This window comes from Emys orbicularis, chromosome 1 (assembly GCF_028017835.1).
Source record: "Emys orbicularis isolate rEmyOrb1 chromosome 1, rEmyOrb1.hap1, whole genome shotgun sequence".
NCBI lineage: Eukaryota > Metazoa > Chordata > Testudines > Emydidae > Emys > Emys orbicularis.
The window spans coordinates 207,994,652-208,008,733 of NC_088683.1; the positions used below are offsets into that span (position 1 = coordinate 207,994,652).

The 14,082-nt window shown below is 42.3% G+C and overlaps 1 protein-coding gene across 1 annotated transcript in view; it reads left to right on the forward strand.

Annotated features, from left to right (window-relative positions):
• The first annotated feature begins 990 nt into the window (after nucleotides 1–990).
• Nucleotides 991–14,082, forward strand: part of LOC135894483 (interferon-induced GTP-binding protein Mx2-like) — a 71,381-nt gene continuing 58,289 nt past the window's right edge. The window contains exons 1-8 of the mRNA XM_065422623.1: nucleotides 991–1,572; nucleotides 3,350–3,542; nucleotides 5,864–6,001; nucleotides 7,286–7,440; nucleotides 10,918–11,056; nucleotides 11,532–11,730; nucleotides 12,571–12,649; nucleotides 13,604–13,726. Coding sequence (XP_065278695.1) covers nucleotides 991–1,572; nucleotides 3,350–3,542; nucleotides 5,864–6,001; nucleotides 7,286–7,440; nucleotides 10,918–11,056; nucleotides 11,532–11,730; nucleotides 12,571–12,649; nucleotides 13,604–13,726 — 1,608 coding nt within the window. The remainder of the gene's footprint in view (nucleotides 1,573–3,349; nucleotides 3,543–5,863; nucleotides 6,002–7,285; nucleotides 7,441–10,917; nucleotides 11,057–11,531; nucleotides 11,731–12,570; nucleotides 12,650–13,603; nucleotides 13,727–14,082) is intronic.

Consider the following 14,082-nt stretch of genomic DNA (forward strand, 5'->3'; position numbering starts at 1 on the left):
CTCCTTTTCACAATATAATGCAGCAAAAAGGCCACAACTCCTTTTTTGTTCTTTTACAGGCCACTTTTAAGCAAAGGGAGTGGCCCACTTGTAAAGAGCCAGCCACCAGTTGGCCAGATTTGCCTTTTTGAAAAATGAAATGTCATTTTTCTAAATCCACAGGCTCATGGAAACTCTCCACAAAAAGAATGGCTGGAGAGTGGAGTGTTGGTTTGTGCTCCGTACCACTGTTTGCCAACTGTCCATTTAGGCCCCATTCCTGTAGACACACACGTGCTAAACTCCCAACTCACCCAAGTAAATGTAAGTGTAGGGGTGAGTATTTGCAGGATCTGGGCCTTACATAGGACACTCTTGGGGCAGAAGCATTCTGCTCATACCCCCTATCACACTGGTAGAGCTGCTCACAATTTTTTCCATCAAAACATTCTATTGATGAAAAAATGGTTTTTCAACTATAATGGGGGGAAAACAAGGTTTTTTTTTTAACTTTGATCAAAATATTCTGATTTTTTTAAATGAAAAACAAAAATGATTGAAAATAATTTTTTGAGAGCTGATCATTGTTAAAAAGGCATTTTTGAGGGAAATTTGGGAAAACGTTAAAATGTTTCAAAATCTCCCATTAAAAGTAATTGGCATTTTCTTTGGACCAACTCAGCACAGTGATGCAGTACAAATAAGGGGTCAGAACTTCAGCTGGTACAAACCAACACAGATCCATTGGTTTGAAAAGAACTACACCAGCGGTTCTAGCAGAGATCTGGCCCAACCAATAACAATCTGGTTTTGACTTTCTCCATAGTTATTACTATCGCAGAGCTGAATCCACTCAAGCCCACGTATTGTTTTCAGAGCAATATAGAGGAGTTGCTGGACTAGACATTTGCTTTTCAGTGACAGTTAATGAACAAGTCCCAGAGCTGCTGGGCATCTTCATCTGGGAAGCAAAGAAGCAGGCAAATAATGTATAAACCATCACTGCGTAAGATGCCGGCACAGGCAGGGCCTGGAACTTACTTGATGGCCAAAGAATCACAAGTATTCCTTGGAGGAAGACACCCCCCACAGTCAAATGCAGCTTTTGCAGCATCGCTGTCAACACAGTCTCAAGCAGTTTTTGCGGGATCATTCCCAAATCAGACAGAAGAAGATTTTGCAGTACCTCTCCCGCCAGAGTCAGAAGACAGTTTTGTAACATCGCCCGCACCGGCACAGACTAACACAGTTTTTACCGGATTGTTCTCAACGCCGTCAAATGCAGTGTTTACAGGATCACACCCAGCCCAGTCAAAAGGAGCTTTCCCAGGATATTTCCCAGCCCAGACTAAAGCAGTTTTTCCAGGATCACTCTCAACGCAGTCAAAAGAAGCTTTAACAAGACTGCAACCAACAGAGTCAAAAGGAGCTACTGCAGTGCCACACCCTTGCATGCAGAATGCACCTCCAGAGTGGCATGAGATGATTCAGAGACACATAGCAGAAGCCCAGTGGGCGGAGTCTGGGAAATATCATCAAGAAAAGATGAAACAGCAAGGGAGAATATATCATTTCCAAGAGCAACAGAATAAGGCAAGTCACATATTTGGCATTTGAGTGAAAACTGACGACTCTGAGATTAATGTTCAGCTGCTGTCAGGGCTGAATTTTCAGCGGTCTGGGCTCACTTCTGCATACACAGTCTGCAGACACAGATCAAAACAGTTCTGTCTCTGTGTGTGATTGCAGGATTGGTGCCCAGACTTGCACACACAAACACTTACGCACATGTTTAACTTCATGCACATGTGTAAATCCCTTTGACTCATATAGTACTTTGTAAATCACATTCGTAAATATTTCCAGGATTGGGGGCCAGGTGCTCAGTCGTGTAATTACTAAGATTTGCCCCTGCATTTCATTTGCAGGTGTAAAAAAAATGTAGGCATAGAAAATAGAAGGGCCACAGCTTAACTCCAACTTTCCCCTAGAATGTATATCTTAATGAATATTCACATTAAGAAACTTTAAACAGATATTATGGGATTTGAGTTTGGGGTTTTTTTTTTACATGAGGCTCCAGTGCTTTCAATAGAAATTGATAGAAGTACAAAGACTCTTATTTAATATTCTATGTTTAACACTGAGAAAATCACAATAGACATTTGAAAAGTTTATATTAAAGTTATTAAAGCAGTTAAATAATGTTATTAGATAATAAGAATTGCAGTTATGATCAGGGGGTGCAAAAATATTTTCCCCATGGTGATAAGTATTGTCTTACTTATCACTAAAGACAGCTATTCTGTATTTTGTTTCAATATATATCTATTTCCTGAAATAGTGTTCTTAATTCAGAGTGGAAGATAAGAATTTAGCTTTTTATCTCCATACACGATACCAAATTTTAGATTAAGATAGGAAGCAGCCTGACCTGTTAAATCATAAAATAATAGTTTTCTCAAAGTGACATGGATACCTTAAGTGCAGCAACCTGCTTGAGACCTGGAGAGAGGTTGCCTGAGGGAAGAATTTGGAGGAGGCAGCAGGAAGTCAGTCTGTATGCACAGTCAGGGACGCTAAAATGTAGTTGGAACAGCACTGTAAATAACTGCTCTAATAAACAGCCAGTTTTGTTCAATAAAAGTGGAGTCCTCATGTGTTATTACACAGCAGGTGGTATGTGAAACAAGTGACATCAAAGTAATCACCTTTTTTAAAAAAATCGGGTGTATTCATTCTTTCCCTGGGCACAATATCCTTCCCTGGAAGGGAGGGAGTACGGGAAGGATCAACATAATAATCTAAAGGATATTGGCCAGCTGTTAGCCCATAAAGAAATTACAGCAGAACCTCACTTATCTCTGCACACTCTGACTCACATACAAACTGTAAATTTCTCCAGAGCACACAGCAGCGATTTAATAGGGATAATGTACTGAGGTTTCTTATTACTAAGACCTTCATTATTTTACTATATATACATGAACTAGCACATTATGATGCATTATAAATAAATAAAAGAAAAAACTGCAGTTACCAAAAATAACGGAGCAAAGGGCATTTGATGGGGTGTTGTTCTTGCTTTTCTTATTGTGTAGTCACTTACTTGCTAATTTATAAAATTCAGTAATTTGCAATAGATATTTCAGCCATTGGTGCAAATTAGCTAAATTTTGCTGAATTTACAGAAATGTGTTTACCTTGTCAAGAACACTATAGAAGGCTTGTAGCTCACAGTTAAAAGCGAGTGGTCTGGTGGGGTGAAGTATAGTTTGCTGCTGATATACATGATTTATGGCACACAAATGTTTAACTTCGCCTGATTCTGTGAAACAAGCTCAAATGAAATGTAACGTTATTCTTACAGAACACAGTACACACCTTGTACAACCAATATGAGGAGAAAATCCGTCCCTGTATTGATCTCATTGACTCCCTGAGAGCGCTCGGAGTAGAAAAGGACCTGGCTTTGCCAGCAATTGCAGTGATTGGAGACCAGAGTTCTGGAAAAAGCTCGGTTCTAGAAGCCCTGTCCGGAGTCGCTCTTCCTAGAGGCAGTGGTAAGAATTTACCTCTCAGCTTTTCATCTCAGAAATCTGCCTCTTCCCCAAGTCGCAGTGGTGTGTTTCTATCTGATATTCTGTACTTCATGTCAGTTTGGGCACACTGAAAGTTGGGTTAAGATTCATCCTTGGCACAACCCAAAAGAATTTGTATTTTCCCAATCCCATCATACAGAAAACACTGTTATGATGAGAACTGTGCGGCAACTGGAATATCCCTTTTGTGGGAAATGACACTATTTTGAAATTTGCTTTCATTCCGTAAGGGAATAAAACCTCGTATTTCAGACTTAATTGTGAAACAACTTTTGGAAACATCATTTTGGGTCAGCTGAAACATTTAGATTCAATAACATCAAGATGTTTTGTTTCGATGTTGCCTTTATATTCATCAGAGGTAATTGTGTGGACGGAATCAACTGCTCCTTAGCCAGATAATAGCAACCTTTGTTCCAGAGAACCCTGTGCTGGCACAGGAGGACACCTGCCTGCAGCTCTCATGACCCAAGCAGAGGCGGCAGTATGGGCACTCAAAAGACCTTCTGACAGCATATGCTGAAGCTAGTGTCTAAACGGGAGACACATGCATTGCGCTCCAGATATTTACAAAAGACACTATGTTAAAGCTCTGCAAAAGGTGTTATTCTGAGCCACTTTACTCTGTCTAACAACAGAAGAACTGCCAGGGACAAGGCAGGTAAACCACAGTACTTCCAGAGCACTCTTCCGCGTCTTTGCTTCACCTTCACACCTTCTGGGTGTGAGGTAGGCCAGAGTGGAAGTCTCCTCCTTTTTTGTATCCATCAAGTTTGGCTGCTATTCCCAAAGGGAAAGTGCCATGGAGATTAATAGAGTTGAAACCAATAGAGTTCTATGAAATGAAAATGAAGACTGAACGTTTTTCTAAAAGATATGCACTAGTATGACAGGAAGATATTGGCCTGATGCAGGAATCACTGGGTGCAATTCTATGGCCTGTGTTATGTAGGAGGTCAGACTAATGGTCATAATGGTCCTTTCTGGCCTTAAAAATCTATTAAAACTAAACAGGGTTTGTTAGAGGGCTTTCCCTTCACCCTCTCCCCTGGTTTTTGTCATGCATACAGGAAATAGAAGACCAGAAGTCCAAAGTGCAGGCAATGCAAAGTTTATTGGGTTAGTTTCCAGCAAGCATGTATACCATAACTCTGATGCCGCAGAGCCTTGTTTCCCAGTGACTCGTCCCCCACTCCTCCGCAGGCATAAGTATACCTGAAATACATGCTCACCCCTTACAATTTATGGTCATGTTCCATTTTGGGGGAGGTCGTGGGTCTGGAGTCTTCATCCAACCATTTTTGTACCCCAAGGGAGGGGTAAGGAGTGAGGATGTGCTACAGTCAAGGGCAGGCATTTCTCTGGCCTTTTAGTGTTTTATCTTCCTCCCCAATCCACCCTTGCCAGTCCTGACTGGTTGCTTGACCTTGCCTTGAGATAAGAGTTGCGTCAGTCTTCAAGTGTATGCTTGTATATTACACTCCCACCATGCCCAGTAACACTTTAACTGCTCTTATCTGTTCCCATTATACTAACAAACCCACCTAGCTAGGCAAAAGCAACATACACAGTATCTTTGTCCTTTGTTTACACATATTAGTAAGGATCATTTTGTTCACACATATTAGTAAGAATGTATGTGTATCAAAAAATGAAATGGGCAAGCAAAACCCAAAATACTATCTCAGGTGAAAATACAGGCCTGAATCCTACATTGTCACTAGCACTCCTAACAGGGTCCTGTAGAAATTACTCTTAAAAATCTATGGAAATTAATACATCTACAGAATATTTAAACAAGCCTATGCAATACAAAATGATCTCCCTACTATAGAACCGGACCAGGGTACAATTCTATAGTAGGGATATGATACTGAACAGCTATTTTAAAGGTATAAAACATCTAGCAATACACACACCTTTAAAGTTTCCTCTCTCTTCAGATATTTATTACTGGTTTCCATTACCCATTTTAACTATATGAAATACCTTTCAAACAAATGTGAAATCTTTCAAAACAGAAAGAACTTTTAAAATATGGTCACTGCGCAGTGCTGCATACAAATGGGATGATAGTTTTCCTCACTGCCCTACCAATGCCCAGCATGTTTTCCCAACTCTCAGAGATTCCATAGTGTGTGAGCTGTGTGAACACACTGAAACGCTTTGGGCATTCTTCTCCATACTGTGGGAAAAGCTACATTCTGTGGTGTGCTCTGTACCCATTCAAAGTAACAAGGATGATCGTTACCAGAATTAACTCTCTTTATGGACAACTGCAGGTATTGTTACCAGATGTCCCTTAGTGCTCAGACTGAAAAAACTGGCTCCTCAGCAGGAATGGAAAGGGAAAATTAGTTACCGGGATATAGATGAAGAACTCCACCATCCCTCAGTGGTGGATAATGAAATAAGAAAAGGTAAGTGCTATTTACTGCATTCTGATTTAATTCATCAGATCCTCCTTTTCATCCTCTATTCCCTTCTGTTAGGCAGCATAACATTTCCCAAATTAACACCCTGATCATCAGTGCTGAGAATGCCAAGAACACAGGGAGCCACATTCACAGCTGGAATAAACCGGCACAACTCAGCTGATCTTAGTGGCGTTGCAGCATTTTACATCAGAAATGATTTGCTCCAGGAGTTTTCAGACCAGCTCAGGCCATAGTGTATTTAAGTCATCATCCTGCACTTGGCTTTGATGAATACCTAGCATTCTAGGGGAAGACAAAAAGAACACATGTAATGTTCTCACATGACACTAGCTAGTTGTACAGTGTTCCACATGATGGGAGAAAACACCTCTCCTACCCCAAGGGCTATCAGCTTATGACCTGAAGCTTAAGGTTTGATTGTCCTTGGCTTAGTTTGTGTAGTTACCTACATTGTTATTGGTCATAACATTGTTTGTTTTTACGTATATATTTATTCTCTAAGGTTTTCAAGAAATAATTTTTAAAAAATTGGTACGGTAGCGAGGTAAGTGACATAAAAGTCAAATAAGCTAATTATGCGACTGAAGGTTTCTCATGAGAAATTATTTACTTTGATATCAAGAAATAGCAGCAACACACAGCTATAAAATGATGTCATTTTGAATTAACAAATCAGTTGTATGTACTTGCACACTTCTGTGAGGTGGTGTTTGATGGTTAAAGCAAAGTACTGGCACTCAATATCCTTCTAGTAAGTTCATGGCTCTGCCACTGATTTGCTATATGACCTTGGACAGGTCACTTAATCTCCGTGCCTCACTGCATCCATTTATAGAATGTGTATAATAATCCTTTGCTACCTTGCAAGGTTGTCAAGGATTAACTAATGCATGTCCAGCATTTTGGAGATGAGGAACCAATTATGTAAATGCTAAGTATTTTATTGTATCACTATATTATTATTTTTATAAAAACATCTCCATGTATTTGATTTTTGTACACTGAGATTTCTGAAAGTTTAATTTGTAGACAGTGTATTCTTCAATTTTTATTAAGGCTCAAATCCTGAAAAGGAGTCCAGTCATGCCCCATTGATTTCCATTGGATTTTGTGTGGGCAGGGTTGGATCCCAAAATGCCTTTCTTAAAAAAAAAAAAATCCCAGGGGGCAACAGGAACTTTCCAGTTCTGATATGTTCTAATCTGAAATTCCCATGAGGAGTTTCTAAAATTTGTTTTTCTTGTCTTTCCCTTTCCTCCTTTATAGCCCAGAATGCAATAGCTGGTGAAGGAGTGGGCATTAGCCAGGAATTAATTTCCCTCGAAATTAGCTCTCCAAATGTTCCAGATCTGACACTGATTGATCTTCCAGGGATTGCTAGGGTGGCTGTAGGAAATCAGCCACAAGACATTGGAGAACAGGTAATGCAAAAAGATGTTCTGAGCTAGGAAACAGTTAAGTTACATTAGTAGAGATCTAATGCACAAATTATCTTGCACAGAAGCTTTTGCTGGAGGATCTAGACCAGTGGTGGGCAACCTGCGGCCCAGGGACCACACACGGTCTGTCAGGGTAATCCACTAGTGGGCTGCAAGACAGCTTGTTTACATTGACCGTCCACAGGCAGGGCTGCCCGCAGCTCCCAGTGGCCACGGTTCGCGGCCAATGCGAGCTGCGGGAAGGGGCATAGGCCGTAGGGACGTGCTGGCCTGGGCTACACTACTGGTGGGGTTCGAACTAAGATACGCAACAAGTCGAAGTATCTTAGTTCGACTTACCTGGTCGTCCTCATGGTGACGAGTCAACTCCGCTTACTCCTCCTGCCAAGGTGGAGTACGGCTTTGATTCAGACGAGACGCAATAAATCGATCCCCGATACATCGAACACTACCCGCCGATCCACTTCCCATAACTCCCATTGGCTGGGAACAGTGAACCGTGGCCCCCTGAGAGCTGTGGACGGTCAATGTACACAATCTGTCTCGCGGCCCGCCAGCAGATTACCTTGATGGGCCGCAGGTTGCCCACCACTGATCTAGACAATAGTATTCTATACAGTTAACTTGCCTCACAACCAGAATTAAAGATGTTGTAGACAACAGACAGGACAGTTATTGGTGGAGGAAGTGCTGAAAATAAGAGTGATGGTCACTTAGAATGAAACAAATGCTGGTCAGCCCTACAGACGAAATTCAGCAAAAGAAAGGCTCATAATTAAAGAAATCTCTGTCTAGTGTATTCTTCTACAACGGAGGACCATGGTGTATAGCAGGGATCAGCAACCTTTGGTATGCGGCTCGCCAGTGTAAGCAGCCTGGCGGGCCGGGTCGGTTTGTTTACCTGCCGCGTCCACAGGTTTGGCCGATCATGGCTCCCACTGGCCACGGTTCGCCGCTCCAGGCCAATGGGGACAGCGGGAAGCAGCACGGGCCTAGGGATGTGCTGGCCGTCACTTCCCGCCGCCCCCATTGGCCTGGAGCCACGAACCGCGGCCAGTGGGAGCCGCGATTGGCCGAACTTGCGGACGCGGCAGGTAAACAAACCGGTGCTTACCCCGGTGAGCCGCGTGCCAGAGGTTGCCGATCCCTGGTGTATAGTAAGGAAAAGACAAATTGGCTCCATTAATTTTACTGTCTCTCAGTGCTTCCCCACATAATGGATCAAATTCAAACTTCAGCGGCGTTATTGCGAATTTACAGCAGTGTAAATGAGAGTAGTATTTGACTCATTTTTTCTGAACCATGTTGAACACTTTATGGAGTGAAAAAGATAATGCATAAAGTACAAATGAGTGACGATTTTCTGGTCTTTATTTTAGAAGAGGTAACAAGCTAAAATATTTATAATTCAAATAGGAATTCTAAGAACAAGGCCACTTGTAATGTAGACCTAGTGCAGTGGTCACCAGCCAGTCAATCGCGATCCTAGAGGATCTCCCAGTTGATTGCGATCTCCAGCGGTGTAGTGTGTCTGCCGCTAAGGCAGGTTCCCTGCCCACCCTGGCCCCACGGCGCTCCCGGAAGCAGCCAGCGTGGCCCCGCGGCCCCGGGGGGGAAGGGATCTCCCTCTGCGCACTGCTCTTGCCTGAAAGCAGCACCCCTGCAGTTCCCATGGCCGGGAGAGCTGTGGGGGTGGTGCTGGCAGAGAGGGGCAGCCCACGGAGCCATGTGCCCCCCGTCTCCCCTAGGGGCCACAGGGGCACGTTGGCCCCTTCCAGGAGCGGTGTGGGGCTGGGGTAGGCAGGGAGCCTGCCTTAGACTCGCTGTGTCTGCAACTGACCAGGAGCCGCTGGAGGTAAGTGCTGCCTGGCAGAAGGCCGCACCGCAACCCCCAGCCCTGAGCACCCTCCCAGAGCCAGCACCCTAAGCCCCCTCCTGCACCCCGAACCCCATCCTGCACTGCAACACTATGCCCCAACCCAGAGCCCCCTCCCAGAGCCCGCACCCTGTACCCCCTCCTGCATCACAACACTTTGCCCCAGTCTGGAGCACTCTCCAGCACTCAAACTCCCTCCCAGAGCTTGCACCCCTCACCCCCTCCTACACCTCAACCCCCTGCCCCAGGCTCAGCCCAAAGTCCCCTCCCACATCGTGAACCCCTCGGCCCCAGCAGGAACCTGCACCCCCTCCCGAACCCCAACACCCTACCCCACCCTGGTGAAAGTGAGTGAGGGTGGTGAGAGCGAGCAATGGAGCGGGGGGATGGAGTGAGTGGGGCAGGGCTTTGGGGTCAGGCCGGGCCCTCGGGGAAGAGGCAGGGCAGATCCTGGGTTGCCCTTAAATTCAAAAAGTGATCTTGGGCGTTAAAAGGTTGGAGACCACTGCCCTAGTGTTAGCAGGAGCTTGAGGGGTGGATGGTGATGTATAGTAGATATGTGTATTAGTACCTCCCCCACGATACATGTAAATAGTAAATTGTAATGAGAGGTGCAGGACTTGACAAATGTCAGCAAATGTTGATTAAATGAGAAGGGTTTGGGCAACACATTGTAACCATATCAAAGATAACCATGTCCCTTATCCAGCCAGAATGCAGGAAAACAATCACTTTATTTTGCGATGAGATTACCTCTAGTAATTTGTACAACTCTACTCATTTTATCCACAATAAAATGGTTGGTGTGACACCAGCTGCACATGTCAATTGTCCTGAATGGCCCACATTCTCCAGATGCAAAATAAGGGAGATATAGCATCTTACTTTTTGAATATGACAGAAAATGGTGTTGAAGGGAAATATAGAAGACAAGGGAAGATTTATGGAAACTCAGATAGGATAATAATTACATGAATTCAATATAAGTAGAGCTGTGTGAACATTTGGCAACACAACACAAAACCATGAGAAACTCTGCTAGTTTGGGATTCAAACGTGGGGGGGGGGAAACAGCCAAATTTCATGTCAGTTTTATTTACTTTTTACGAATCTCTCATTGAAAGGCAAAGACAAGACATTTTGCTTTATTGTGATAGGTACACTTTTGAGATGGATGTATTTAGTTCTACATTTTATCTGATCTTGACGTGTCAATATAATCCAACTTGATTTTTTTTCTTAGCTGTGCATTTAGACAATAGAATTTGGTTGTCTCTAATGCAGGTAAAATATCATTAGCATATTCATCAAATAGATTGTGTACCTGGCCTAGTAAATTTTTATGATAATTTCCCAAGGTCGATATAATAGCAGTCTGTTCTGGGGCATGTTACACATTTGGATTACCTTTAGATAATCAGGCTGAATTCAGCCGCTGAAATTTGCACATTAGCTTCTATTGTATGATTGTATCCATCATGTGTATGACATTCCACCTCGTCAGATGAGGAGGAGCCTGGCATCCAATGGCATTTGTCACATCAAACTTTACTGCATTTCTTTCTTACCATATTTTATTACAGATCAAAAAACTAATTAAAAAATTTATTGCCAAGCAAGAGACTATAAATTTGGTAGTGGTGCCAAGTAATGTGGATATCGCAACAACAGAGGCACTTAAAATGGCTCAAGAGGTAGACCCTGATGGAGAGAGAACGTTAGGTGAGACATACTTTTAAAAAAATGGAAATGTGGGGAAGGTAGATCATTTTTCATGGCATTCTAATATTCTTCCCACCCTGCCCCAACCCTGGAAAGAATTACCCGCTATGAGGGAAAAACAACCAGTATGAAATAACATGAATTTTGCACACCAATAAAAGGGAACCAATATCTAAAGGGATAGCTTAATTTGGGGCCCTATTGCCATTGATACTATGCCTACAAATATCTTGAAAACTGAAAAGATTAAAAGTTAATATTGTAAAAGCTCTGCTATTAATTTGATATCCCTGAGGTGTTCCTGAAAAAGGTGAAGGGAAGAGAGAGAGGTTGGGGTGGGGGGGAACTTACAGCACCGCTGGAGAAGTCACTTTAGCATATGCTGTCGGGAACAATGCTGCATTGGGTAACTAGATACTCTTTCCCATCATTAATTTCTGTGCTTGTCTAATCTTCTCATCATATTACTTCCCAGGGATCCTAACAAAACCAGATTTGGTGGACAGAGGAACTGAGTCATCGGTTGTTGATATCGTACAAAACCTTGTCATCCAGCTAAGGAAGGGTTATATGATTGTTAAATGTCGTGGGCAGCAAGATATTCATGACAAGCTCACCCTGGCCTCTGCAATCCAGAAGGAGAGAGCATTCTTTGAGCAGCATGAACACTTTAGGTAGTTTTCAAATAGTTAAAGGGCCTGATCCAAAGTCCATTGAGGTCAATGGAAAGATTCCTGATGACTCCCATCGGATTTGGATTAGGTCCACAATGAGAATTATCCTCAAATTTAGCTTGGGGTGGGGCTTTTGTTTGTTTGCATTGTCTGTGTGGTAGTGTTTTCCAAAATGTAAGAAAGAATTTACATGTCAAATAACTTCTCAACTTAAACTCAACTTCTTTTCAGATTCAAGTTTGATTTAAGCCCTGATCCAAATTTTTTTTTTAAACATGCTGACCATTAAACTCTGAAGTAGTCCCAAAGGAATCAAGTTAAGCACGGTCTTTAAAGTGCTTTGTTGGCTCAGGCATTAACGCATATCGTTCTATCCACTGGAAAGTATGGGGAAACTCACAGGAAAGATACGGTCTGTGTTAGGAGAACGCTGTCCTCCACAAACTATTGCTCTTCAGCGTTTCATGCATAAAGAGAATTGTTGAACCCGAAAGTGGTTCTGAATGAGTATCCCTACCATATATAGCAGTACATACGTTCTTATAATACTGCAATAAATGTGGATATTCTCATCTCATGATCTTTTTCTGAAGTTATGGATCTGAACCTGTTTCTGTTCTCAGTCTGTTCAGCAAACAGCTCATCATTTCAAATCTAATCTTGCACAAAAGCAGATTTGGCAGGATGTAGTGAGGCTACGGCTGCACCTTCACTAGCATTCCCCTGCTTGATCTGAAGAAACTGTATTTACCTGCTTTGTGTTGCAGAACTAGGGAAGACACTGCTCTCTTGTTTGGCAAATGCGAGGCGTCTATATTCATATGCCTTGTTCTGTTTCAGAGTTCTTCTGGATGAAAACAAGGCTACTATCCCCATTTTGGCAGAGAAACTTACAACTGAGCTTGTGGAACACATTAATGTAAGCTAACAAAGAAACACTTTACATGAGTAACCATTTAAAAAAAAATAGGACCCGATCCTGCAGTTTTGGAGGACTGAGCCCGTAAAAATTATTTCTATGAATAGCCTTTAATTACCCCGCCTGATGGCAATCTGGAAGTACATGGTCCACTATACTGAGCCTTGGCTTGGCAGTCAGGTGTAGAGCTGGGCGAATAATTGATTTTTCAATTCAGCTGCCAAACCGGGGGAATTACTCAGCTTGGTTCCAATAATGTTTGGAATTTGTCAGTAAATTGGAAAAGTCCAGCTCTTCCCCAGCTGAAACTATCAGGTCGACTGAATCTTCATTTTTCAGGTAAATAAATTATTCATTGAAAAATTTTACCCAGCGATAGTCAGCTGACCAGTATTCTATTCACAGCTTTGCTGCTGACCTACTGTTTAACCATGGGCAAATCACGTAATCTCTCCGTGACTCAATGTTCCTGTCTTTAAAATAGGGATTTTGATACTTGCTTTCCTTTGTAAAGAGCTTTGAGATCTATGAATGAATAGTGCTAAATAGAGCGAACTATTATCATAATTGTCAACTTTTGGAAGCCTGAATAATTTATATACAGTAAATATGAAATATTTTAGATACTATGTGTGCTTTTTATAAACAACTGTTTAATAATAATGAAAAGGTTCCTGAGATGCACTGGTCCTCTAAATAGGATGCTGTACTAGACCAGCAAAGCAACGCTGCTTTTTTTTTTATGTAAGAGAAGCACCGAAGAACAACACTCTTTAAACCTTCCCCATTTTTTTCTCAGTAAAGGCAGTGTTGGTTTAGACTACAGAGCATACCTGGACTTTTAAGGGCAGTGCAAGATTCATAAATCTCCATGTCACACTCTGAAATGTTCTATTTCTTTCAAAGAATGGAATTGTCCAAACTGTACAAGTATTGTTGTTTTTTCTCCCCTAGAAATCTTTGCCCGCTTTAGAAGAGCAAATAAACATTCAACTCCAAAAAGCAACTGAAGAGTTACTCAAATATGGCAAAGGCACACCAAAAGCAGAAGACGAGAAGTTGTTTTTCCTAATAGATGCAAGTATAAATATGTATTTGGTTGTGTGGCACAGCAAAGAGAGCTGAACAATTACTAAACTTTCCTGATTTTGATAAGCTCAGGAATTTCAAAGGGAACAAATTCATTTCTGCCATCAACACTTTGTAGGGCTTTCATTGCTTACATGGATTTAAACCATGGATGTGCTTGGCTCATGGTGTCCAGTTTGATGAAGCTCTTCCACCTATCTCTTTACTAGGAACCCCATCCAGAGGTTATGGGTCTATTACTGGTGTGGGTTGGTGAGATTTGGTGGCCTGCGATGTCTAGGAAGTCAGACTAGGTGATCACGACGATCCTTTCTGGCCTTAAAGTCTGAGACCTACTATGGTGA